Source organism: Rhinatrema bivittatum, chromosome 4 (genome assembly GCF_901001135.1).
Source record: "Rhinatrema bivittatum chromosome 4, aRhiBiv1.1, whole genome shotgun sequence".
NCBI lineage: Eukaryota > Metazoa > Chordata > Amphibia > Gymnophiona > Rhinatrematidae > Rhinatrema > Rhinatrema bivittatum.
Window position 1 is genome coordinate 411,290,671 of NC_042618.1, and position 26,257 is coordinate 411,316,927.

The 26,257-nt window shown below is 45.3% G+C and overlaps 1 protein-coding gene across 7 annotated transcripts in view; it reads right to left on the bottom strand.

Moving 5' to 3' along the window:
- The window catches only part of KLHDC8B (kelch domain containing 8B), a 205,607-nt gene that overhangs the window by 49,275 nt on the left and 130,075 nt on the right, over nucleotides 1-26,257 (bottom strand). For all 7 annotated transcript variants that reach the window (XM_029601206.1, XM_029601201.1, XM_029601202.1 and 4 more), the window contains exon 4: nucleotides 25,835-26,059. In XM_029601206.1, the coding sequence (XP_029457066.1) occupies nucleotides 25,835-26,059 (225 nt within the window). The remainder of the gene's footprint in view (nucleotides 1-25,834; nucleotides 26,060-26,257) is intronic.

The window sequence follows — 26,257 nt, forward strand, 5'->3', positions numbered from 1 at the left end:
ACTCCTGAAGAAGCTGGAGGAAGGACTGAAATGAGTACCAGCCCCTTCGAGAAATCAGCATGGAGGATGAGCTGCCTATCTTCTAGCAGAAGTATTGATCCTTTGAAACAAATCCTGAGAATTGCTTGATGGCCATCAGCTAGGTGCCAGTGGCCTCTAGATTGCTGTGTATACGTGTTTGTTAAAGATGCAGCAGTTTGGAATATGAACTGTTTTTTTAACATTTTCCAAATATCGCCTTCCAATCCTGTAAGGCACAGTGTTAGGTGCTCTGTTGAGTCGTGGAGATTAGTGGATATTTTTCAGATTATGATAGTGTTTATTGGACTACAACAGGAGAGAAAAACAAGGGGATGCATATAAGCAAACTGGTTAAGGTAAGTATGGATCTCCTACAAGGAGAGCTGCTCCTTTAGCTCCCTGATGGAGTCCCTGATTTGGAGCCACAAAGTTTTAAGTTCAAATCCTACACTACCTTTTTGGCTTGGAGTCACATGTTGCAAGTTCAAATTCCACCCTCCCCAATTGGAAACAGAAGTTGTATACCACGGTATGCAGAATCTTCCCATGGACCGGGATTAAGAACCATCTAAATGTGGCCTAGCCCCTAAATTCTGGTCCCTTTGCCACTAAAAAGATATCCTTAACATTTTAACAAAATTGCACTTAACATCTACTTTTGGTTATAATGGATTACGGTGGTAAGGAAGAGGATAGTACTGTTTTGCCTAGCCTTTTATGTGTGTGTATGGGCAGATGACCTCTACGAGTAGCGAGCCCTGTGTAAATATAAGCCTGAGCTCAGAGTGGCAGTGGGTTCTTCTGTAGTATGAGTGTGGGAACCTCTGTAGAACTGCTGGTTCTTCCAGTTCAGCAGGGTCATCTGTTACCATGGATGCTGGTGTGCTAAGGGAATGCTCCTGGGCATTTTCCAAGAGGAACCTGGAAGGAGGCAAGGATGCTAAGCACATATGGGAGATCTTCTCTGAAAATTTCTTCCAGTGAAGAATTCAGTGTGTAGGTGTGAGTACTGAAGGGTTTATTTTGGGGAAGGGGGAGACTTTTCCGATAGGATGGGCTCCACCTTAACCAGAGTGGAACCAGGCTGCTGGCACTAACTTTCAAAAAGGAGATAGAGCAGCTTTTAAACTAGAACAAGGGGGAAAGCAGACAGTCACTCAGCAGTGCATGGTTCGGAGCAATGTACCCTTGAAGGATACTAATGAAACAGGAGAGTTAGGGCATCCCAACAGTGAGGTTCCTATAAAAGAAAACGTAGGCCATGTGACTATACGTAAAAAATCACCGAAGCTAATGATTTCCAAATTATCCCTAACAACTGAAAAGCAGGTTATTAATACAAACAAAAAACACACTTTGAAATGTCTGTATGCCAGAAGTCTAAGAAGTAAAATGGGAGAGTTAAGAGTGAATAGCAGTAAATGATAAGATTGACATAATTGGCATCAAAGAGACATGGTGGAAGGAGGATAACCTGTGGGATAGGAGTTTGGCTTTTCAGGCTGCTGGAAAACCACGTCAGAGAAAGAAAAACTCCATTGCCATTTCTAGCTGGTTTTTCCTTAAACCTACGCTTAGTGTAAAGAAAATGTCTTGCTCCGACCGCAGCAAGTTTTAGCAAACAAACAGATTTCCTGTCTACAGCTAACAGGAAGTCTGCAAGGAACATATCTAGGGCAAAGCTTCTGCAGCACCAGCATAGTTCATGACCTACTTGCATTTATGTGGCTTTCACACCTAGATAGGTTAGTACAACTGCCTCAATGACCTCCCCCCTCCCTGCCTGCAGACTGACCGCTTGCACCTACTGCCCACTTGCGCCTACTTAGTAAAAGGTCAGCATAAACACTGATGGTGGAAAACGTTGTAGCAGGAAAATATGTGACGTATGTATCATATGAAATGCTATGTGATCATTTACAATAAAAGAGCAGGCTCCCCAGGAGCCGAGAGCACGCTTCACCATGAATCCTGTCTGAGGTGTCTTCATTGCCGTTGCTACAATAACCAATGGACAGTGCTATATCAGGGTACAAATTATATCGCAATGATAGGGAGGATCAACTTGGTGGGGGTGTGGCACTTTATGTCCTGGAGGGTATAGAGTCCAACAGGATAAAGATCATACAAGAGACTAAATGCTCAGTAGAATCTATATGGATAGAAATCCCATGTGTGTTGGGTAAGAGTATAGTGATAGGAGTAAACAACCGACCACCTGGACAAAATGGTCAGACAGATGATGAAATGCTAAGGGGCGGATTTTAAAAGGGTTACGCGTGCAAGGTACACGCGTAACCCTTAAACCCACCCCCCCCCACCCCCGCGGCGCCGAGCCTATTTTTCTTAGGCTCGGCGGCACACGCAAGCCCCGGGGCTTGCAAAAAGGGGCAGGGCGTTGCCTGATCCTCCAGGCACAGCGGCCATTTGCCGCTGTGCCCGGGATTGCGGGTCAGCCGTTTGGAGCGGCCTCGGAGGGAATGGATGCAGGCTGGCGACTCGGCGCGTGCAATTTGCACAATTGTGCACCCCCTTGCATGTGCCGACCCTGGATTTTATAACATGCGCGCGCATGTTATAAAATCGGGTGTAATTTGTTCACGCCGGGTTGCACGAACAAATCTGCGCCCGCGCGCAGGTTTTAAAACCTGCCCCTAAGAGAAATCGGGGAAGCTAACCAATTTAGCAGTGCAATAATAATGGGAGATTTCAATTACCCCAATATTGACTGGGTAAATGTAACATCAGGACATGCTAGAGACATAAAGTTCCTGGATGGAATAAATGATTGCTTCATGGAGCAATTGGTTCAGCAACCAACAAGAGAGGGAGCTATTTTAGATTTAATTCTTAGTGGAACGCAGGATTTGGCGAGAGAGGTAACGGTGGTGGGGCCACTTGGCATTAGATGACCGAGGGGTTAAAGGGACTCTTAGGGAAGATAAGGCCATTGCAGAAAGACTAAATGAATTATTTGCTTCCGTGTTTACTAATGAGGATGTTGGGGAGCTACCAGTTCTGGAGATGGTTTTCACGGGTGATGAGTCAGACGAACTGAACCAAATCACTGTGAACCGGGAAGATGTAGTAGGCCAGATTGACAAACTAAAAAGTAGCATCACTTGGACTGGATGGTATGCATCCTAGGGAACTAAAGGAACTCAAAAATGAAATTTATGATCTATTAGTTAAAATTTGTAACTTATCATCAAAATCATCCATCGTACCTGAAGACTGGAGGGTGGCCAATATTTAAAAAGGGCTCCAGGGGTGTTCCAGGTAACTATAGACCAGTGAGCCTGACTTCAGTGTTAGGAAAAATAGTGGAAACTATTCTATAGATCAAAATTGTAGAGCATATAGAAAGACCTGGTTTAATGGAACACAGTCAACATGGATTTACCTAAGGGAAGTCTTGCCTAACAAATCTGCTTCATTTTTTTGAAGGGGTTAATAAACATGTGGATAAATGTGAACCGGTAGATGTAGTGTATTTGGATTTTCAGAAGGCGTTTGACAAAGTAAGACTCAAGACCTGGCAGTAACTGCTTTTTTCTGCACTATTGTTCAAGTTGTTAAGTTCATTATAATTGCACCCCTGTTTCTTGTGAACCAGCATGATGGGACTATCGTCTTGAATGTTGGTATATAAAAAAACTTAAATAAAATAAATAAATAAATAAAATAAAATAAAGTCCCTCATGAGAGGCTTCTAAGAACTAAAAAGTCATGGGATAGGAGGCGATGTCCTTTCGTGGATTACAAACTAGTTAAAAGACAGGAAACAGAGTTTATTTATTTTATTTATTTATTTAAAATTTTTATATACCGGCATTCATGTTGCAAACACATCATGCCGGTTTACATATAACAGGGGTGTACAGTAAACAATTCAATAACCTATTTGTGTAGAAGGAAGCAGTTACAAATAACAAGGTAATAGAACTGGGAGGAGAGAAGAAAAGAAAGAGAATAACATTAGGTATAGGTATTTACATTAGTAATAACATTTTTACATGTGGAAGTGGTAGAATCTGGCTGAATAGAATTAATCGGTGTCCGGGAAAGCTTTTTTAAACAGCCAGGTCTTAAGTCTCTTCCTGAAGGTTGGGAGGCTGGGCTCCTGTCTAAGGTCCGGTGGGATGGAGTTCCATAGAAGGGGGCCGGCTGTTGAAAAGGCCCGATCTCTCAAGGTAATGTGTTTGGTAGTTTTGGCTGGGGGCACTTGAAGAGATCCTCTGAGTGTGTCTCTTGTTGGTCTGGAGGAGTTATAAATTTGGAATGGGACTTGTAAGTCGAGTGGGGTGTGTTGATGGATGGTTTTGTATATTATGGAAAGAGATTTGTAGAGGATTCTAAAGTGAACAGGCAACCAGTGGAGATCTTTTAGGATTGGAGATATATGGTCCCTCCTCCTGGAGTTTGTCAGTAATCTTGCCGCAGCGTTTTGTAACATCTGGAGGGGTCTAGTATAGGAGGAAGGTAGGCCCAGAAGGATAGAGTTACAGTAATCGATCTTAGAAAAAATGATAGCTTGTAGAATGGTTCTGAAGTCCTGAGTGTGGAAGAGTGGTCTAATTCTTTTCAGAACTTGGAGTTTGTGGAAACAGTCCTTGGTGGTTCTGTTGATGTAAGCTTTAAGGTTCATCCGGTTATCAATTAAGATTAAATGGTCAATTTTCTCAGTGGAAAAGGGTAAACAGTGAAGTGCCTCAGGGTTCTGTACTTGGACCGGTGCTTTTCAATATATATATAAATGATCTGGAAAGGAATACGATGAGTGAGGTTATCAAATTTGTGGTTGATACAAAATTATTCAGAGTAGTTAAATCACAAGCAGACTGTGATACATTGCAGGAGGACCTTGCAAGACTTGAAGATTGGGCATCCAAATGGCAGATGAAATTTAATGTGGACAAGTGCAAGGTGTTGCACATAGGGAAAAATAACCCTTGCTGTAGTTACACGATGTTAGGTTCCATATTAGGAGCTACCACCCAGGAAAAAGATCTAGGCATCATAGTGAATAATACTTTAAATCGTCGGCTCAGTGTGCTGCAGCAGTCAAAAAAGCAAACAGAATGTTAGAAATTATTAGGAAGGGAATGGTTACTAAAACGGAAAATGTCATAATATACTTTTGCTTTACAGATACCAAGCATGGCAACCTTTTCCCAAATGGATACCTTGTATCAGTCCTCTCAAATCTCATGGTTCGTGCCTTAGCCATGGGTGGGCCTGGGTAGGCTATGGAAACCCACTCTGGGCTCAGGCCTACCCAATTAGCATTGCCCGGCGACCCAAGAAGAGAAGCCCTGTCACAGGGCATCCACATCCAGAGGAATGGTGACAGAGAAGAGGAGGAAGTGTGCGAGGCTGCCGGTGGACCCCATTCCACCGGCAGCTGAAGAAAGAAGAGGTCCAAGAGGTCATCGGTGAACCCCATCCCACCAGCAGCCAAAAAGAGGAGGAGGTCCGGGAGGCCACCAGTGGACCCCATACCACCGGTGGTTGAAGAAAAAAAATAATCTCACTGGAAAAGGAGCCCGTTCTCCTGCTCCTCTAAGTGTGCTGGCCCTGTGCCATTCAAAACACGTGCAGCCAGTAGGTTCTCTATGCTGATCTTGTGCATTGCAAGATCATAGAGGAGGTGCTAGCCCCCATGAGTTTTGGATACCACAGGGCAGGTACACAAGGAGCAGCAGCAGAATGGGCTCCCTCTTCTGCTCCTGATGGGGAGCCTACCTGTGTTTTGTGTGTGCGTGAGACTGGGAGCCTGCCTGGGTGTGTTTGAGTGAATGGGAGCCTGCTTGAGGGGGAATGGTAATGGGACCCTGCATGGATATGTGTGTGTGTGTGTGGGAGCCTGCATGTGAGAGAGCACGTGAGAGTGGGAGCCTGTGCGTGTGAGACAGTGGCAGCCTGCATGTGAGAATGAGAACCTGTGTATGGGAGTGCGAATCTGCATGTGAGAGAGTGCATGTGAGAGCCTGTATGTTTGTGTGGGAATATTAAGCTGTGTATGAGAAGAGCCTGTGTGTATCTGTCGGGGGGAGGATGGGTCCCTGCATGTGAAAGACAGCATGTGAGAGTGAGAGCCTGTGTGTGAAAAAGAGTATGTAAGAGTGAGAGCCATGAGCATGTGAGAGTGAGAGACTAAATGTAAGAGAGAGAGAGAGCACATGAGAGTGGAAGCCTGTGTGGGGAACATATGAGAGAGCATATGTGTGTGGGAGTGGAAGCCTGTGTGTATGTGACAGAAAGCATGCAAGAGTTGGATTTTATGGGAGAGAAATCTTGTATGTAAGAGTGCCTGTGTGTGTATATGTAGAAGGAAGGAAAGAAGATAGGAGGAGAGAGAAGAAACAATAAGAGACCCTGAAAAGGAATAAGGGAAATACAGACAAGGGGAAAAAAGAGACTAGGACCAACTGATTAGAAAAATAAGATCAAACAAAGGTAAAAAAAAATTATTTTGCCTTTCAGAAACTGGAAAATGCCATCTTTGGGAGTGTGTGTTTCTTATATACTGTATTTGTATTTTGCTTTTTCTTCAGTATTTCAGAGTTCACAGAGTCTGGTTTCTCTGGCTTTCCAATTCAGTTTTGCCTGCATGTTTCTATTTCTAATTTGTAGTCTCTTATTCTGTATTAGGTAAGGGTCTGTCTGTGATGCACATGTGTGGCAGAGGCACAGTATTTTGATCAGCATGTAGTTTCTCAATAGGGATTTGTAGCAGTCCGGTTTGTTTTGTTTTTCTAGTTGGTGATAAATTATTGTTCTAGGGCCTGGTGTAATGTTTGCTTTGCTGCCTTTTCGTAGATAAGGTTGCTGTTTGAGTCTTGAGAGTTATTGCTGTTATAATATGGTATGGCACGGTTCTTATTTTTTATTTATTTTTTGTTGTAGGGGTTTGTATTACTTCACAATATGTTTGGCAGTGGAGGAAATTTGTTTTGCTATGATTGAGGTGACACCAGTATTTGAATATATATATTTTTTGTATGTTCTAGTTCTGTTCTATACCCATGGCAAATCGTAAGTTTTTATGTTTATTAAGATTATTGCTGTTTTATTGTAGTTATGATATTTTTGGAATGAGGTCTGATAAAAGAATGCATAGGGATTGTAACTTTCAAACCGGCATGCAGGCACGTATATGTGCTAACTTGCCGGCACATCTCAAAATGTGCGGTCATTTTATAACATATGCATGCGTGCTATAAAATAGCCTGGCCAAGTGCACATGCATGCCAGATTTTAAGTGGACACATGCATAGGCATGTAAATCCCGCTTCTAACATGTAAGTTGGGGAATTTTAAAAGGGGTGAGCATCCACACCTTGACAGTTCAACTACTTCATCCACCAGTTCAGCCAGTTTAACAGCTAGGTCCTCTAAATCCCCTGGTTTGAGAGCCTACACTCCCCCCAGTTATCCTAGACCCTTAAACCACCATAGTTACGCTAGTTTTTATTTCTTATTTAACTTACACTTTCTCCATAGCAGACTTAGGACTTAGGCTCGCGCCCAGGCGCGTATTTTATGTGCACATCTCTTGGCCATGCTCTGAAACGCCCATGCTCCACCCAGACTGCCCCTTTTGGAAAAGTTTTGAGATGTGTGCGCAGCAGGAGATACGCATGTATCTGGGCGGCTTTTAAAATATCGGTCGGCGCGCACACCAGTCTGACATGTGTGTGAATCTCCTAATTGATGCACACGCCGGACTTTTAAAATTCACCCTTTTTTATTTTATTACGTGATTGGGTGTATGTTTCTGTTAAATGATCTTTGTTTTCATTGTACATGATGTGTATTTATAGACTGCAATAAATATAACAGATTAATAAGGCATTTTTAATGTTGGTGTTTGTAACAATAGAATTTAAAATATGTTAAAATGTCACTCATGATGCATGAAGGCTGATGCAGACTACTTAGAAATCGTTTGTAGGGTGCATGCTAAGGCAGTTTTTATCAATAAGAGTACAACCAGTAGATCCTAGACCAGTATGCCTGTATACAATTCTGGTCGCCGCATCTCAAAAAAGATATAGTTGCAATGGAGAAGGTACAGAGAAGGGCAACCAAAATGATAAAGGGGATGGAACAGCTCCCCTTATGAGGAAAGGCTGAAGAGGTTAGGGCTATTCAGTTTGGAGAAGAGACGGCTGAGGGGGGATATGATAGAGGTCTTTAAGATCATGAGAGGTCTTGAATGAGTAGATGTGAATCGGTTATTTACACTTTCGGATAATAGAAGGACTAGGGGGTATTCCATGAAGTTAGCAAGTAGCACATTTTAAAACTAATTGGAGAAAATTATTTTTCACTCAACGTACAATTAAGCTCTGGAATTTGTTGCCAGAGGATGTGGTTAGTGCAGTTAGTGTAGCTGGGTTCAAAAAAGGTTTGGACAAGTTCTTGGAGGAGAAGTCCATTAATGGCTATTAATCAAATTTACTTAGGGAATAGCCACTGCTATTAATTGCATCAGTAGCATGGGATCTTCTTAGTGTTTGGGTAATTGCCAGGTTCGTCCTCTTTTGGAAACAGGATGCTGGGCTTGATGGACCCTTGGTCTGACCCAGCATGGCAAGTTCTTATGCCTACTGCCCACCCATGCTAACTTTGGGCCTCCCAAAAATTAAGTTCTGGCTCTGCCACTGCTCGTGGTTAATCTGTAAATACAGTGCTCACACAGCTCATGTCAAGGGGGACAGGCCGAGTCAGTCCTAGTTTTCTCCATTCCATGCAGCGCATATCCCCAAGGAAACCAGGTCTGTATCTCCATATATACAGAGAGGTAACTGGCTCCTGCTAGCCCTTTTGACATGGAGATATGCAATCACCAAACCTCTGGGACTAGAGAAGTTCTACGTAAAATGGAAAAAAAAAAAATAAATTTCTCTGCAACTTAAAATTGGCCTCTTAGCCAGCCCCAGCGGGTATCTTTTTAATAAGATGTGTCAGTGCTAGAACATAAAACTGACATCGCAATAAAGCATGCTCTTATTCTGCGGCAGGCTGCGTCCCCAGGGATTGTAACACAGAGAGCACAGGTCAAATGCAGCTAAAATACTACAAGCTCAGTGTAGGCAGAAAAAAAAATGGATCGAGTCCCCGTGGCTCTGGGGAGCTGAATATCTAACGGAGGCAGGTTCTGCTCCTTACTTTCTTCCTTTTTACTATAATAAACGTGTGCCAGTCTAGATTACAGAGAAAGCAAAGCTGCCTTTCAGCCAACATGTCTTGCCGGTGACTCTAAATTCAAATCACGCAAGCCTTTAAATGAGACTGTTTTTACCAGCTGGAGGTGGCAAGTGGACAGCACTTCCAAATGACTGCATACAGAGTGGAATTGCACTTAAAAGAGAAAAAAAAAACAAAAACATGCTAAAAATCTGGGAGACCCCTGTCCCTGAGCAAAGAAAGCTGGGCTCCTTACTCAGGGTCTCCGCAAAGGAGCCAGCGTCCTCAGTGCGGCGGAAAATACTTCCCCACCCCAGAATTTACTAAGACTCTTCCTCCATTCTGTGTCTATCAGCAAAAAGCCTTCCTGATTTACAGCCGCAGTCATAGTTTATCCTGTGTTTTTGGATTAGTTGTTTAATGGTGTATATGTGTTTTTGCTGATGTTATGCATTTGGGGGTTTGTCATATTGTGTATTTTCTGAGGTATCGTGTTTCCCAGTTATTGTAACAGGTCATGAGTACTGGGTCCCCAGTAGATCCCCCAAACTGATCCCCATTTGTTCTGAACTAAAAACAGAGAGACTGAAGGCAACCGTAGTGATCAGTGCTGAGACTGGGGGAGTGGATTGTCAGCTTCACTGTCTCCCCGCTGGAACGGGGGTGTCAGTCTCTCCTCTGCCTCCCTGCTGAGACGGGGAGGAACGGGAGTGTCAGTCTCTCCTCTGCCTCCCTGCTGAGAGACTCAGAGGAGAGACAGCTTCCCTGCTGAGACTGGGAGGAACGGGGGGGGGGGGGGGGGGGGGTGTCAGTCTCTCCTCTGCCTCCCTGCTGAGACGGGGAGGAACGGGAGTGTCAGTCTCAGAGGAGAGACAGCTTCCCTGCTGAGACTGGGAGGAACGGGGGGGGGGGGTTGTCAGTCTCTCCTCTGCCTCCCTGCTGAGACGGGGAGGAATGGGGGGGGGGTTGTCAGTCTCTCCTCTGCCTCCCTGCTGAGACGGGGAGGAACGGGGGTGTCAGTCTCTCCTCTGCCTCCCTGCTGAGACGGGGAGGAACGGGGGGGGGGGTTGTCAGTCTCTCCTCTGCCTCCCTGCTGAGACAGGGAGGACTGGGGGTGTCAGTCTCTCCTCTGCTTCCCTGCTGAGACAGGGAGGACTGGGGGTGTCAGTCCCTCCTCTTGGTAGTTTGGAAACATAATTCTGGATGCACTGATAGATCACAGAAGACTTGCAGGTGAATCAGGAGATAAAAATAAATCTATGCATAGTCACTCAAGAAAATAAAAACACACAAAGGAAGCAAACAGCAGGCAACCCATGGACAGCAGTAAAGCTGTGGAAACAAGACGTGTTCATTTTGATTTTGTAGTTTGAAAGTAGGTCCTGGAGCTAGACTGATGGCCCAGTGGCAGGAGATCAGTGTTCATTTCCCGCATCTGTCTCCTGCTTGTTAAGACACAAAGGCCTATGGTGTGTTGCAGAGACAGCATTCACAGGCCCCCTGGGGGGGAAGAGAACCCTCAACCATCCTAAAACAGTAACCCTACAGGTCAGTGTCAGAGTACAAGTGTACCAGCTTTCAAAAAGAGCTGTGGTCAGAGCTGGCATTTGGGTAGAGCGAGCTGGGCGATCTTCCATCCCACCACTGCCAAAGAGAGCCCCAGTGTGGCCTTAGCGGGATAAGAGAACCTCAGCATGACTGCAGTGGATTAGATCCCACCACACCTGAAGACAGTTCGGGTGTGCCTGTGGCAGATTCCCCCCCCCCCCCCCCCGACCCGATTTTACCTAAAAGAAAACTCCCTGGTTGTCTAGTGGTGACTGGAACACCCGCTAGCTCCGTTCTCCAACCTTTGCCACATCAACCAGGATGCCATTTGTCCTAGGTCCGTCCCTAGCTGTGGTCTGTGGCCCTCTCCCAAAGACCATCGCTACGGTGGATTATAGAGGGAGGTAGCTGGGAACTCAATGGGAGAAAATTCCCCAGCAATGGCAAATGATGCTTTGGGCCTTTCTGTGATAAATGGCCATAAGCAGAACTGGGCAAGCTCTGACTGGGCTGGAAACCAGATGGAGCCAGGTCAAAAAAAGATGAAAGTGGACCTTCAATAGAAATGTTTTGGGAGCACCAGGGGCAGCAGAATACCTTTTTGATTGGGGGCAGGGAGTCAGCCAAGCTCCACCCTAACTCCACCCCCAACTCTGCTACAAGTTCCACCCATGTTTCCACTTCAGTTTTTGTACATTAATAGTAAAAGTAATGTCATTCCTCCTTATATAAATTCTTCACATAAATCATAGCGTAGAATTCAGAGATTGCCAACTCTGGTCCTCAAAAGCCACAAACAGGCGCCAGGATTTCCACAATGAATATGTGCGAGATAGCTTTGCATGCACCGCCTCCCACTGTATGCAAATCTTGTTATTATTTATTGAAGATATTTTGAAAAACAGGCCTGTTTGTGCTCTCGAGGACCGGAGTTGGCCACCCCTAATATAATTATTAATTCCCAGACCAATTAAATGCTTGATGTTAGAAAACCTGACATACTGATAAAGGAGGAAAGAACCAAAACAGCATTACTGATTAGTATAAGACTATTTGTGATCACACACACACACACCCACCCACAACACACTCACAGCCCTCTAACAATGGGCAAAAAAGGATATTTTCCCCTACACTTCACCACAGAAAAAAAATTATAGTGTCATCTAAATAACAGAACCAATAATTAAAAACTCACATAACTGTTTTAATATTTCCCCAAAAAACAATAAAATATTTTTCGCCATACCTGGGATCTTTTGATGGCCAGTCACCCTGAGAATGTTATGGACTGAGGAGGTGGGTGGTCACACAAACTTTATCCAGTCTCTCTCACATTCACATATGTTCATTCTCTGAAACATTCCCCACATGCTCTTGTACTCACTCACATACACGCATGCAGGCAGTCTCTCACACACAGACAGGCAGGTAGGAAGGCACTCTGACACACACACACACACAACATAAGCAAGCAGGCATAAGAACATAAGAAATTGCCATACTGGGTCAGACCAAGAGTCCTGTTTCCAATAGCAGCCAATCCAGGCTACAAGTACCTGGCAAGTACCCAAACACTAAGTAGATCCCATGCTACTGATGCCAGTAATAGCAGTGGCTATTCCCTAAGTCAGCAGTTCTCAACCGGTGTGTCATGAACACCAGCGTGTCGCCACACTTCCTGGTCCCCCACTGACCCAGCTACGCCTCCTGCTCAGGCAAAAAGGAACTTTTCCTCCCCAGGCGGAACGTGGCAGGAGAGCTGGAGTCAGTAGAACCAGCATGATCTCTTCTTCCTGCCTGCATGGCCCAGAAGAGGAAGTGAAGTGCAGCGGGAAGAAGAGATCCTGTTAAGTAAAGTCTCTGCAGAGTCGGCTCGAAGAAGATCAGCAGCGCCGGCCTGAAGAAGAGCAGCGTTGAGCTGGAGCAAAACAAGGAGCAACGTCAGCCCCCGCGGTTGATGGGACTCCTTTCTTGAGGCCACAAGGACTGGAAGAGGAGGAGGCTGTTGCTACCACTAGTTTGGTAGGGAGAGTGAGTGAACATATGTGTTTGAGATTGTGTGTGTGTGTGTGATTGAGAACCTGTATGTGTAACTGAGAGCATGCGTATGTATGATTAAGAGCCTGTGTGTATAAGAGAGAGAGCATGTGTGTAATTGAGAGCCTATGTGAGAGAGAGAGAGCAAGCATGTGTGTGACAGAGAGGGGAGAAATTTGCAAACCCACCTTTCCCAACAATCTCGGCACTTGGAAATCAAATGTTTCCAGGTACGGAAAATAGAGCATTTTTTAATCCTTATTGGGGTAGATTTTAAAAGGGGGTACGCGCAGGCGTACATGTTCATGTGCTACCTGGCGCGCACACATGTACACCCAATTTTATAACTTGTGCTCGCAAGTTATAAAATCCGGGGTCAGTGCGTGCAAGGGGGTGCACAATTGTGCACCTTGTGTGCGCCGAGCCACGCTGCCTTCCCCCCAACCCTTGTCTTATCTTTTGCGCCTACTGGCAGCCTGCTGGCATGCGATCCTCTGACCCCGCCCCCGGACCACCCCTTTTTGCAAGCCCCAGGACTTTTGAAAGCTTCCCGGGGCTTTACACGCGTCGCCGGGCCTTTTTAAAATAAGCCCGGCACGCGTAGGGCTTTTAAAATCCGCCCCATTATTTTTAATTAATGGGTCTTTGTGTCTGCTGTTTTGAAATATTTTATTGGTATCTAGAAATTTTTTATATATGAGTTTTTAATTATTGGATATTTATCAGCTGTTTTGAAATAATCTGTTCTTTTTATTAGCATGGTTTTACGGCTATTGATTTTATATTTCTTGCTTTAATTTAGGAGGACGGGTGATTTCTCTTTTTCCTTTGTTGCACTGCTTACAGAGACTCTTGGCTTGTTGCGGTTTCCAATTCAGTTTTTGACTGCATGTTTTTGTTAATGATTTATGGTCTCTTTATTCTGTTAGGTGAGGGTCTGTACATGTGATTGAGGTGAGTATTCTGCTGGTGTGTAGTACTCTATAGCAGCTTGGCTTGTTCCATTTCCCTAAGAGAAGTATTAGAGTTTTAAGGCCTGGGGTAATATTTTCAGTGTTGCCTTTTCTTAGATAAGGTGTTTACTGTTTAATTTATGTTCAGAGAGAGTACTCTTATTTTTCTTGTGTCATTCTTAACAATAAAAGTAATATGGGGCCTTTTTTTAAAATTTCCGCCATAGATTGTAATGAGCAGTGTGTCACGCATATGAGAACCATCTGTCAGATGTGTCCTGACCGAACAAAGGTTGAGAACCACTGCTCTAAGTCAACTTGATTAATAGCAGTTATTAGACTTCTCCTGCAAGAACTTATCCAAACCTTTTTTAAAAACTCAGCTACACTAACTGCATTAACCACATCCTCTGGCAAGAAATTCCAAAGCGGAATTGTGCAATGAGTGAAAAAGAAGGCACTCGTACACCTATAGATAGGCAGGATGGTACTCTCTCTCACACACACATACACACACACAGGCAGGAAGGTGCACTTGTACACAGGCAAGGCAGGAAGGCACTCATAGACACACACAGGCAGGAAGGTGCACTTGTACACAGGCAAGGCAGGAAGGCACTCGTACACACACACAGGCAGGAAGGTGCACTTGTACACAGGCAGGCAGGAAGGCACTCACATATACGCAGGCAAACAGGCAGGCCAGGACCTCGTTTCAGCCAGCAGAAGATGGGCTCTGCGGTGGCCTGGACTGCTTTTTCTGCTGCCGCAGGGTGGGCTCTGCAGCAGCCTGGGCTGCTTCTTTGGCTGCCGATGGACAGGCTTCGCAGCAGCATGGCCAGACCTGTTTGCGAAGGATGGAGGCCTTGCCACGCGGTCACTTCCTCCTCCTCAGCTGTCGGTGCCTGATGATGCCATTCAGGCATCAGCAGCCGAAAGGGAGGAAGTGGCCGGAAGTCCTGTAAGGCTGAAATCTTCTGATTTGTTAGGATCAGGTACAGTGAGTGAAGGGATCGCGGTGACACCGGGGGAGGGGTGCGGTGGCGGAAAGGACATAAGCCAGCCCATTTGCCATCAGTGAGATTGTTCCTTCTGTTGCCGGCAGAAATTTGGGGGTGGGCGGGGTGGGGGGATCATGGCCCCCAAGGCCGTCCCCCCCCAGTTCTGACACCCATGGGGACCACTGCTATAAAGGAATGAAAACATGAGCTCCATGGCTGGGTACTGAAGGGAGAGAGCGACCTGTTCACTTTCCTTTACCCCCCCACTTCTTTCTCTGGAACCCAAGGCAGTTGCTCCTCTTCCTCCCTGCACCCCCCCCCCCCCCCCCTCCATCTCCACCACCAGTCCTCTTTGTGTTTCTTCTCCTTTCTTTCTGATTGTTATTTTAGGAAAGTCTAGGCCCTGAGTGTCACTCTGTAAAATGCTCTACAAAAGGAAATTAATTTATCCAAGATGTCAATTGCAGATGCGAGATTAAAACTCTCTCATCAATTTCATTTTAAATATTTACTCCCTCCTGGGAACTTTCTTAGTCCCCCTGATTTAATCAGTGGCAGGGCAAAGCAGAGAAAAGAATGATACTGGCCATAAAAAACTGAGATGATACTCAATCATCTGCCCTCCGTAAGCTCTACCCCTGAGAGACTACAGCAAGCCCTCAGCAGAAGCATCACCTACAAAGGGCTGTAAAAATGCCAGGGTCTGACAGCCTTGATCCAGCACCTTCTGCACACCTTTAGCAATAAGAGACCAGTGCATTTTGAGAGGCTTTACCCACCGAGCCGGCCTGTTATAAAATTGCCAGGTCAATGTGCCGCTGAACATACACACGTAAGCCCTGTATGCATGTAAATTTATCTGGGCTAAGCAGAGGCATTCCAGGAAGCAGGGTCTGGGGCTGGCGCTTACCACTTCCCTGCATATTTTTCCATTTTGAAGAGCATGCGGGTAAAATTCGGCCAAACCTTTCTGCGCACAAATCAGCCCGAGTGGGTAGTTTTGATGAGATAATTTCATTAGCAGGCTTGCACACGCCAAGTTAATTTTTTATAACTGGTCTAACTTACGAACCCCGAAAACGTATTTAAATGAAGAGAGAAAAAAGAAATAATTATGCAGGAACATTTTGATCTGTTTGCAGCTGATAACATGCTTTTTCAACCCTTGAGGTTTAAGGAGTATAGATCCTGTACCAAACATCTATGTCTTAAAAATATACCTTATTGAGTGCTTATGGAAGGAACAAAGAAAAATACCCACGCATAGATTGGACACATGGTACCACATAAAGAAATAATTAACATAAAACCAAGTTGGTGTTTTTGTAGCTGTTAGTATTGCCAAAAATACATCTAAAATGAATGTGCTTTCAGGTATTTTTCGGTATTTGTTCCCATGACTGCTTATCACTGAGTATTTGCATTTGCAGGAGAAGCTGGTCCCTGTGTTATCAGGCTGTATGCTCTGCTCTCCAGGGGAGGATTGCTGAGTTTGGCTGTCAATACAAAGTTTCAGCCATTGACAATGATAGAAAAGGAAATGTATTTATTTTAAAAGCTTATAAATCACTTCCCCTGTCTTTATTAAAAGACTGCCCAAAACAAAGCAGTGTACAAGTGCAATAAAAATTACAAATTGTGAAAAATATGAGATATTTCAATGAGTATTCCCATAGAAAACCTTCTGTACTCTTCTACCCAAGTAGGTGGGGAGCGAAGAAGGAAGGCAAACAAAACTGTACTGGATAAAGAGTGATATCTTACAGGCAGTCACGCTTTATGGCTGGCAACTGGGATCTATCCTTGGCCCTGTAGACAGGCAGCTTAGTGAAAAGTGACCTTATTTGACAACTTTTTCACCATAATTTGGATTCAGCTCTAAGTCATGACTGCATTATCTCTAGAACCTGAGATCATGTGCTTTGTTTCGGGATAGATTGATTTTGATTTCCCAGCTGATGGAAGTCCTTGAACACCCTGGATATATTTTCTTCATCTGTGTGCTGATCTCATGGCACGAGAAAATGATTGGTTTAAAAGACTGACAACCATTTCCAAGCTCTCTTACTAGGGCATTTTGTGTGCGTATAATATTCTATCCTTCTGTATGAAATTCTGTATAAATAACAGAATGTAGCATTTTCCATGGAATGAAAGCCTTCAGGAAAAGGGGTCATTATATGAAGCTGAAGGAAGAAAGGCTCAAAAGAAATGTGAGAAGATACATGGACAGCGGGAAGAGGCTTCCAGCAAACGTGGTAGGAGCAGACACAAAGGGACCTTGAAGGCAGGCACAGGGGAGGATCACGGGCCACAGCAGATCCTATGTCTCTTGGGTCCTGCCTGCAGGGGGGAAGGGGGAGTCCATTTTTCAAGACCCTTAAAAGTTCTCTCTCTTCTGGGGTTTTTCTGAATACCGGTCCAGTCAATATCAGCAAAACATCACACTGCGTACCAAAGCTGCTGTTCGAAAATAAACATGTTACTGGTGTCTGATGGCAGGGAAAACAAATCCACAGCAGCACACCAGTGTCCAGTGCACCAAACAGTTCAGAAAAATAAAGTGCAAGAGCACAAAAATTAGCTCAGTTTCTCACATTAGCACAACGCTGCACACCCTGGCAGGGTAAGCTCTCTGGGGAAGGAACCCTCCTCTATTGGCTCTCCTATGGTATCTGTTTCTGGATGCAGCTCTTTCTCTCTGGAATTCCTCTCTCTTTTCAAAGTCAGATGAGCCTCTGGCTGATCCCTTTTATCAGTCAGCAACTCTTCAAGACCTCCTTCCTCTGCTGGGCAGTTTTCTCTCTGAGCTTCCACCAAGAACAATCCTCTTCAAAGCTCTGAAGCTTTCCATTTGGACAGATGAGGAACATGGGTTTGAATCTCTCTTCCTTGAGATTACTTCTCGTCTTCAATGCTTCTCAGGAATCTCCCTAAGACCCTCAAGAGACTTCTTCCCTCTTCTGGAAGCCTGGGCAGCCCGACCTTTGGCCCCAGCCACTCTCTCAGGGTAGGACTCTCAGGCGCCCCTCTGTTGACGTCCACTGCCATTTACAATAGCAACTCTGGTAATCCTTGTGGAGGGAAAGATCCCAAACCAGCACCAGTCTGTTGAGGAAAGGCACCCTCAACTCCCTGCTTCTCCCTTTGGAGGGAGGGATCCAAAGTCCCTGTACTCCCTGAGCACAGGAGTTGTGTTAAACACAGGACACCTCCTACTGGGGAGTGCCAGACCTCTCTAACCACTCCTACTCTGCTCTGACATCACTCACTATTAGGATCTGTTGAGACCACTGACTGCACTATTAAGGGGCAAAGTCCCGAGTCCCCATAAAGACGTTTAAAATCGTATGCGCGTAAATGGGAACATTTTCAGCAGTGAGTCTGGAACATCTGGGAAGCTGTAAAAATTCACTTTTTTTTTAATGCATCTAACATTAGACACCCAACTTTGGATTTAGTCACACAACTGCATACCATAAATGTAGCCTTTTTAGGTATGCTTAAAAACTGGAATTTTGCTGCCAAAGAAACAGAGGTCTGGCCCATGGAATAGTAATAACTTATCTCAGGTACGTGTGGCCACCTCCATTACATGCATTTTTAGTTATATGACACGATCAGTGGGTACAAACAGATCAGTGATGTCCGCTGACATTATGATAGCAACTCTGGTAATCCTATATTTTGAGCACTAGGTACCACCCAGCCAGGTATATACAAAGTCCAGGTGTGTGTGTGTGTGTATACTTAAGCCCAAATCATCATTATCAGTGCAGCTGCAACATGAAAAAATTCAACATCTGACAACAATTGAATGCTCCCTATAGATCTGGGAGAACGTGCTCTGTTGTTGTTGAAACCTTTTCCTACACACGTCCCAGTCTGCTGTTGTGTAAAAGATTACAATTTCACACGGACCAGGGTTCACGTAGAATCGAGGAATTCTGATAGCTCAGACATCTGTTTTTGCACACAAGGCATTTCATGGAAGATACTTGAAAAAGCTGTAAAAAAAATGCACCCACTGAACTACCTCTGGAGGTGCATGATATTAAAGAAATTCCCCAAAGCTAAGTATGTTTTTTTTGCAGCTGATCAGTATGCATATAGTAGCCACAATATTATTTGGCTCTTTTCTGAGAAATGTAGTTGCAGAGTAATTACTTTGTACCTGGAGTGTATAGTCACGTAGTCAACTGTGCACCTCAAAGATAATTACACTGTGTAACTGCATGTCGCTAATTCCCTAATGAGACCACAAGACACTATTGAGCTGCCGGCTAAACCTGCTGGCTTTCTGAAGAGATTCTCTGCCAATTTTCAGCAGCCTGGACAAATCCATGTTATTTTCTTGCCTTTATATAAATTAGTGATCGACGTTTAGACGTTCCTGAGCTTACTGGTGTGTTGCCTGTGCATCCTTTCAGACCAAGCATAGATCAAGAACCAGGATATCCTGAGGGACTGTCTTTATCCTACACCCCCTCCAAATCTCCTCACTCACACCCCACAGCCCCTATTAGCCCCCTCTCCGCAACCCCTCTGATCCTCTCACTCAGAACCCACCACCTCCTCCTCTGCCGTCAGGAGCCAAAGTGTCATGGTTTGAACCACGCAACCCTACAGTGGTTCAAACCAGTCCTAAGCACAACGTTGGCCCTGGGCAGCAGGGATCGGCATAGGGTGGGGAGGAGGAAAAGATGTCCAGGCTACAGCCATGTACTCTTCCGTGCAGCCCTCAGTCTCCTGCACAGATTCCGTGGGGAACAGGGAATTCTCGGGAGGGGACAGATTCTGTAGCCCTTAGCATGGCCGTGCAGACTGGGCGCACTGCACATACATTTCAAACTTGTGCTAATGCAACCATTTCTCTGTGAGTAAAAAGAGGAAAAACCTTCAGGGTACAAGACTTGCATATAAGGAACTATCACAGCAGAACCTGCGGCTTCTAAAATGGAGAAGGCAAACCTTAACAATGGAAATGAAAGCAGGCAGGGGGCCAGGGTGGATTGGGAGTCCTATAGTTTTTTGCAGCTGCACGTCGGGTTTAAGGAACGTTGCCTTGAAAGTTCGGCAGAGGTGCTGGGGAGGCAGCCAAAGACTTAAAAAGACCCCAAGCGGGTGCAGTCAGTGAACGTCTCCTGGCCACAGTCCCTCTGGCTCGGTGTAATTTATGAGAAACAGAGAGAAGAGAAGGATGATGAGCTAAAAATACCTGCACCTGACTGATGAGCTGTGCAAGTGGCTCTAATGGATGCGTGCCCAGAGCCACCGAGCTGCATTTAGCTCCGGCAGTGAGGCGGCAGAATCTGGACCAGGAATGTGATTAACCGCTATGCACCTAGAAAGCGTCAGGGCATAATCTGTCTTATCCGCATGACAAACTTTACCCAGCAAGAGGCAGCAGGGACACAGGGCAAAGGGTAGAACAGGAAGGATACTGGATATAAAGCTCAGGGAAACAGCAGAAACTCATAAAACTAAAGCAGACTAACTGCGGTTCACGGCAGCGCATAGACACGGTTGACAGTATTGTGTTTGGTGCGGGTGATCAGATGCATGCACATCGTGCAAAAAAGAATACTAAGAACAATTTCGTGGACTGCGTGTGGTGCCAGCAGCAAATTCAGTTTTCTCTTCCGGCCCCTGTTTCACTTTAATTAAACCTGGCCTTTTGTTGCTTGCCATTAAACACATTTTGGCTGCGATCAGCCATCCTGTGACAAAAGCGGTTATTTTTCCGGAGACCACAGAGTGATCCAGCCTGAAATGATCATAGATACTGTAATCCATACTATCTCATTTCAGCTGCAGTCTTCATGCATCATTTGCTCTGAGCTAGCCTTTTAGCTCAAATATGCCAAGATGGGCTCTGTCGCATGAATAAAAGGGATTACATTGACCTTGCCAGTGTGATGGCTATTTTTTTGTTGGTTTTTTTTTGAGACCATCAATGTAGCTTCTTTAAGAACTTTACCATCAATAGAGAGAAGCGCGCTGTGAAATGTATGTGATTGCACTGTATCTGCCAGTCAATCATCTTATGAATAAACAATATGCATGAACTGCATTAATCATCATGGTATGCGTGTAAACAGTACGAAGGCATTCAATGGGATAAAAAAAGGAGACATAATTTAGTCATTTAACTGCCTGAGTTTTCAAATTTAGCACCTTGATATGGAAATAAAAAAGTGTTGCTGATTTTAGGAGCCCACAGCGATGCATGCAGGTGCAGACAAGCCCTGTCCCTAATATAAAAGATACACAGTGGACTGAGAGAAAATGCTTTTTTCTAACCCTGTTACTGTTTGTCATTTGACTTGTGTTAACGCAATCGATAACTGAGTGCTCTCCTATCATCTTTCATATTTACAGCTTTATAAAGTGAGACTGCTTTTCTTTACTTCACTGCACTGACTCTACGTTGGCCGTGCAGTAGAATGAAAGGATCTTTAGAAGCAGTGTTTGGTAAAATGGTGTGGCAACAGTAGTGAGTTGTATTTAGCAGAAAAGAATCTGATGCCATTAGGAAAACATGCTACAGGCATTATCTAGAAGTAGACGAAGCCCACTAGGCTATAGTGCCTAATGCTGGTGGCAATGCCTACAAACACTAGTGAGTGACAGAAAACAGAGGCCTTCGTCTACATAGATACAAGCATTATCTGTCTCTGTGTATCTGCCCATGTAACAATGATTCTCTCCATGCCATCACCTATCTATCTGTCTACAAGGTTGGTGCTAGCTTTTTTTTAATGCCCTGTGCGAACAATTACTGTGCTGCATTCCCTCCCTCCGGTCATTCATTCTTTGTCTGTCCTGGGCTCACCAAAAAAAGGCCCACTCCCTCCAGAGATACAAACTTTAAAAACTGGCACCCCCTCCCCCCAGAACCCATGGCTGGAGCAAGGGTATTGTTGCATTCGGCAGTCTGAGGGATGGGCCCGCGGACCGCCATTCTTACCTCCAGCCCTGTGCCCTCTCCAAAGGCCTCCGATGGCGGGGCCTGTCCCTGAATGGCCGCACGGCCAACTGCCGTGTCTGAGAGGCCAGTGCAGTGGAAGAGAGTGAGATACAGATGCCGACTCCGGGCTGCCCTAGGCCCGCACCCGACTTCTTGCAATTTAAAGGGCCCGAGGCAGGAACTTTCCGGCAGCGCCCGCTGATGACATCAGAGCTCCCCTCCTACTTAAGGCTCTCTCTCCTTGCACCCCCCCCCCCCCCCGCCTCAGCAATAGGTCGTCTCTTCAGAGAAGTGCATTGCCTCAGAGGTTTCCTGACTTCTGTTCCTGATTCCTGCTGTGTTCCTGAGTTCCTGCGTGTGTTGGTCCTGGTTCCATTGACTGTCTGTTTCATCTTGAATTCTTGTCTTCCTGGTCAATTTTCCTGGTCTGTCTTCAGTGTCTCTCTTACTCCTGTAGCCCTTTGTCCTTCTCTTTGTTCCTTGTCCCCTAGGATTGGACTTCTGGCTTGACCTCTGCCTGCCTCTGACTACCTCCTGTTTACTGTTGTTGACCGAACTCCACCTGGCCCAACCTCTGCCTGAACCTCGATCCTGAGAGAACTCTGACCGCCTTGACCATAGTCTGAACTGACTCTGATTGCCTGCTGCTTGACCTGACTCCGTTTTCCTCTGTGCTGGCCCACAACATCTTCCATGTGACGGATCTTCACCTCCACAGAGGACTGCGCCTAATTCCAGCTGGCCCTGGCACCTGAGGGCCCAACCTAAGGAGAACAAGGACTGGTACTGGTGAAATGGCAGCAGGGCCTCTGCTTCTGCCAGCTTTGCTTGCTAACGGTGCGGGCCTGCAGGGCTCCTTCCTGCAGGTTGCATCAACTCCCCCTTAGCCCAAGGATCCAATTCCGCAACAGGTATTAAGTACCCTAGGCAAACCTTGTAGCCTTGCACAACACCCTTCCTCCAGGCCCAAATCACACACAAGAGTTATGCATCTATAATAACATTTTACATGAGAAATATCAAAGTATAGTATTCTGAGGTAAAAAATATCACTTACATTATATTTACATACACTGCTGTAATGCCATCCAGAAATCCCTGCAAAATACTCTTGGAACCCACATGGTATTAAGCTTATTGAAATATGTGTTGTGTGTGGGCTTGACTCTCGGAAAGCCCTAAAAGACTAATACACTTCCTATTAGGAGAATACCTCACCTCAGTCACACATGCAGAACATAAACAGACCCAATACAGAATAGAGCAACCATAAAGTAGAAATACAAACGAGCAAACAAAACCTGAACTGGAAACAAAAAAGAAGCCAAACTCTCTATGCAGTGCAACAATGAAAAAGCAGGACCATCACCATTCCTCAAACAATAAACAAAATCAAGAAATAAAATAAATGCATAATCATAATAATAACATTAATAATATAATTACAAAAAACAGCTGATGAATAAAAGATCTATCTAATATTTGGGTACTTGCCAGGTACATGTGACTTGGATTGGCCACTGTTGGAAACAGGATACTGGGCTTGATGGACCTTTGGTCTGACCAGGTATGACATATCTTATGTTCTAGTGCGTCCCCAGTGGATGGTGTCATTTGAAGAAGAAAAAAGAAAGTAGTTGTCTTCTATGAGTCCTGGGCTCCAACCTCTGGGTCTGGGCCTGAAACCTTGACCAAAGCCCCAGCATTGGGCACCTAGGCCAGGCATCTGGATTTGGCCTCTGGGGACCTAGCATCAGGACCCAGTCTCCAGACTAGGCCTGGGTTCTGGTCTAAGCAGAGGCCCAAGCATTGGGAGCCAGCTTCCAGGCCAAGCCCTGGTGTTGGTCCTGGGCCTAGGCCGAAGACCAGGAATTGGGACCCGGTTTCTGCAGTAGGCTAAGGCCCAGGAGTCAGTATCCAGCTGAGGCCCAGTGTTGCCTAGGCCAAGACATCGGGACTAGGCCTCGAAGCCTCAGCCTTGCATAAGAGGTTAGGCTAAGGTTGCAGCAACCTATCACGGCCTAGGTCTACACAAGTTCAAGGCTTTTGGGCCTCACCAGCGGATCCCTACCAGACCAGATAAGTGGAGGCCAGAAGGATCCTGGCCCTGGTATTTTTCTGGGCGGGAAGAATGAAGGGTGGGGACAGGCGTCCTTGTGAGACAGGTTTTTCTTTTTTTTTTGTTTGTTTTGGTATTTTTTAATGTTTTGGGTTTTTTTAAATGAAAGAAATAAACATTAAATGAAACAAAATTCATGTGGGAAAAAACTCTCAAAAACAAAACAAAAAAACAAACTTTTTTTTAACCCTGCACCCCTAAAGACTAGGTGGGTCAATTTGGTCTTTATCTGCCATCATTTATTATGTTACTGCGTTCAGAATTTTAGGCCCCAATAAGAGAAAAGAGCGATTGCTACATGTTGCCATCACTCACGTACTGCATAAGCCCTCAGGAGCAGACACCACTAAAATAATAAGATGATGCTGTCAGGCAGATGCCAGGTTTATCTCTCTGCTTCTGAAGCAGCATCAACGCAATGCATAAGGTATAATCATCAGGTTCATATGAACACACTGTCCAACAGGCTTGGGCAGGACTGTTCGAAAATGTAAAAATGCATTTGCCTGCATATGAAAAACACATATCCAGAAATTCTCACATACAGGAATGAATATGTTGATATGACACTATACATGAACAGAATACATACAGTGAATGTAATCAGGACATTATATCATAGACGATTGGCTCCTCTCCTCCTGTAAACCTCTAAGCCTGGGAGCACACTTGATACCCATGCTTAGTCCCCACTCAGTCCTGTGAACCCTGCTATACATCCTCTGATGGGGGAAAGATTAGCTTCAGGGTCCAAGGCATTTAGATGGTATATAACCAAGGAGACATGCGATACAAGGCAGTGGTATTCCAAAATAAAACGTCCTACTAAGCGTTCAAAGCAGATAGTTGCAATTTATAGTCTTTCAGTTCTGAAAATCCAAAAGCAGATACTGAGATTTTACAAGGGGAGGTATTTTATTCCTGCTGATGCACCCTCCTGGGATTCCCTCACTCCTTTTCCTGTGGCTTAAGGCTCTCTTGGACATAGGCCGGGATCCCTACTCCCAAGGACCCTTTTGGTACCTCAGTCTCCAACGCTTGACTCTTTCTCCTGCCCACCTTTCTCCTCTCTCCTCTGGACTCCTTTTGAACTCCTGGATCAGAGCACCAGATTGGCAGATTTCTCCTTTTCCCCTTTCCACTCTGCAGGGTACCTCTGGACAGGCACCTGACACTCACGTCTCAGTCCTCCTGTGAAGATCTTTGTTCACGCTTAGAACTTAAATCAGGGTCTTCTTTTCTTCCATGGAAAGAGAAGACCCAGGGTGAAAGATTTCCTCCTTCAGAGCAGGAACATTCCCCACTACATTATGGGATCTCTCAGGGACAGCTATTTAAAAGTATCAGAAGCCCCACCACAGCAACTTTTCTATATGGCCCTGTATATTCACTAAAGAATTCCAGAGACAGTGAGGACAGAAATCAAGCTTTCCCCCTTCCCCAAACTCCAACCTCCTGCAGAGAGAGCTGGACTTCTGTCTCTCTCAGCTCAAAATCCTCTGACCAGATCATCCTTGGGCATCTCTGACCAAACCTAGGACTGCACAATTGTGGTCACTCCTACGAGGGAGGGCAATAGCAAATGGCTTAGTCCACACACTACTCAAACAACCACAATATGCTTCTGGTAAGAAGTGCATAGGCTCCTTTACATAGATAACTTCTTACTAAGGAAATTATTTCTCACCCTGGTGGCACCTTTTCCTTAAATGATACCTGCCTGTTAGAGGCAGATCACCTGTTCTTCTGAACCCATATACAGAAACTGTGCACTAACAAAGGGTAGCATTTTAGTTGTCTGCATAAGCCCAGCGATGTGAGGATCACTGCTGAGAATTGAGATGGAAAGGCTGGGGGGTATATCATGAAGAAGGCTGGATGGAAAAGGGCTGCTGATGAAAAGATACATGAATGTGTTCATGGGAAGTGACTAGACAGAACTGAAATAGGAAGAGTAACAACAATAATACAGTTGATGCCAGCTCACCCTGCTCAGAGTCAAACACCTCTACTGTATTGACGAAGTGAGGCCTGGAGTAGAAATTGTGGGGTCCGGGCTGCTGCAGGCCTCCCAGGCTGAAGAACCAGTTCTCTGTCATGGCACAGCTCGCAAAGGCACGCCGGCTCGGGATGCTAGGATAGCGGGTCCAGCTTCTCACTTCCAGGTCAAAGGATTCAAAGGCAGTCACAGGAAGCTTGCCCTGCCTGCCCCCTGTTGAAAACAACAAAGCATGGTAAGAGAAGGCCCTTTCCTTTCTGGTGATGGATCCGTGGCATCTAGTAAAGGGAGTTACTTCCCCACAGAGCTTACACTCGACTGGGAGAAAAGGAAGGCAAACACGTGATAAGGATGGAGAGCAGGAGCAAGAATAGTAGGATGGCAGAACACAATGCATGGGGCATGGGATTA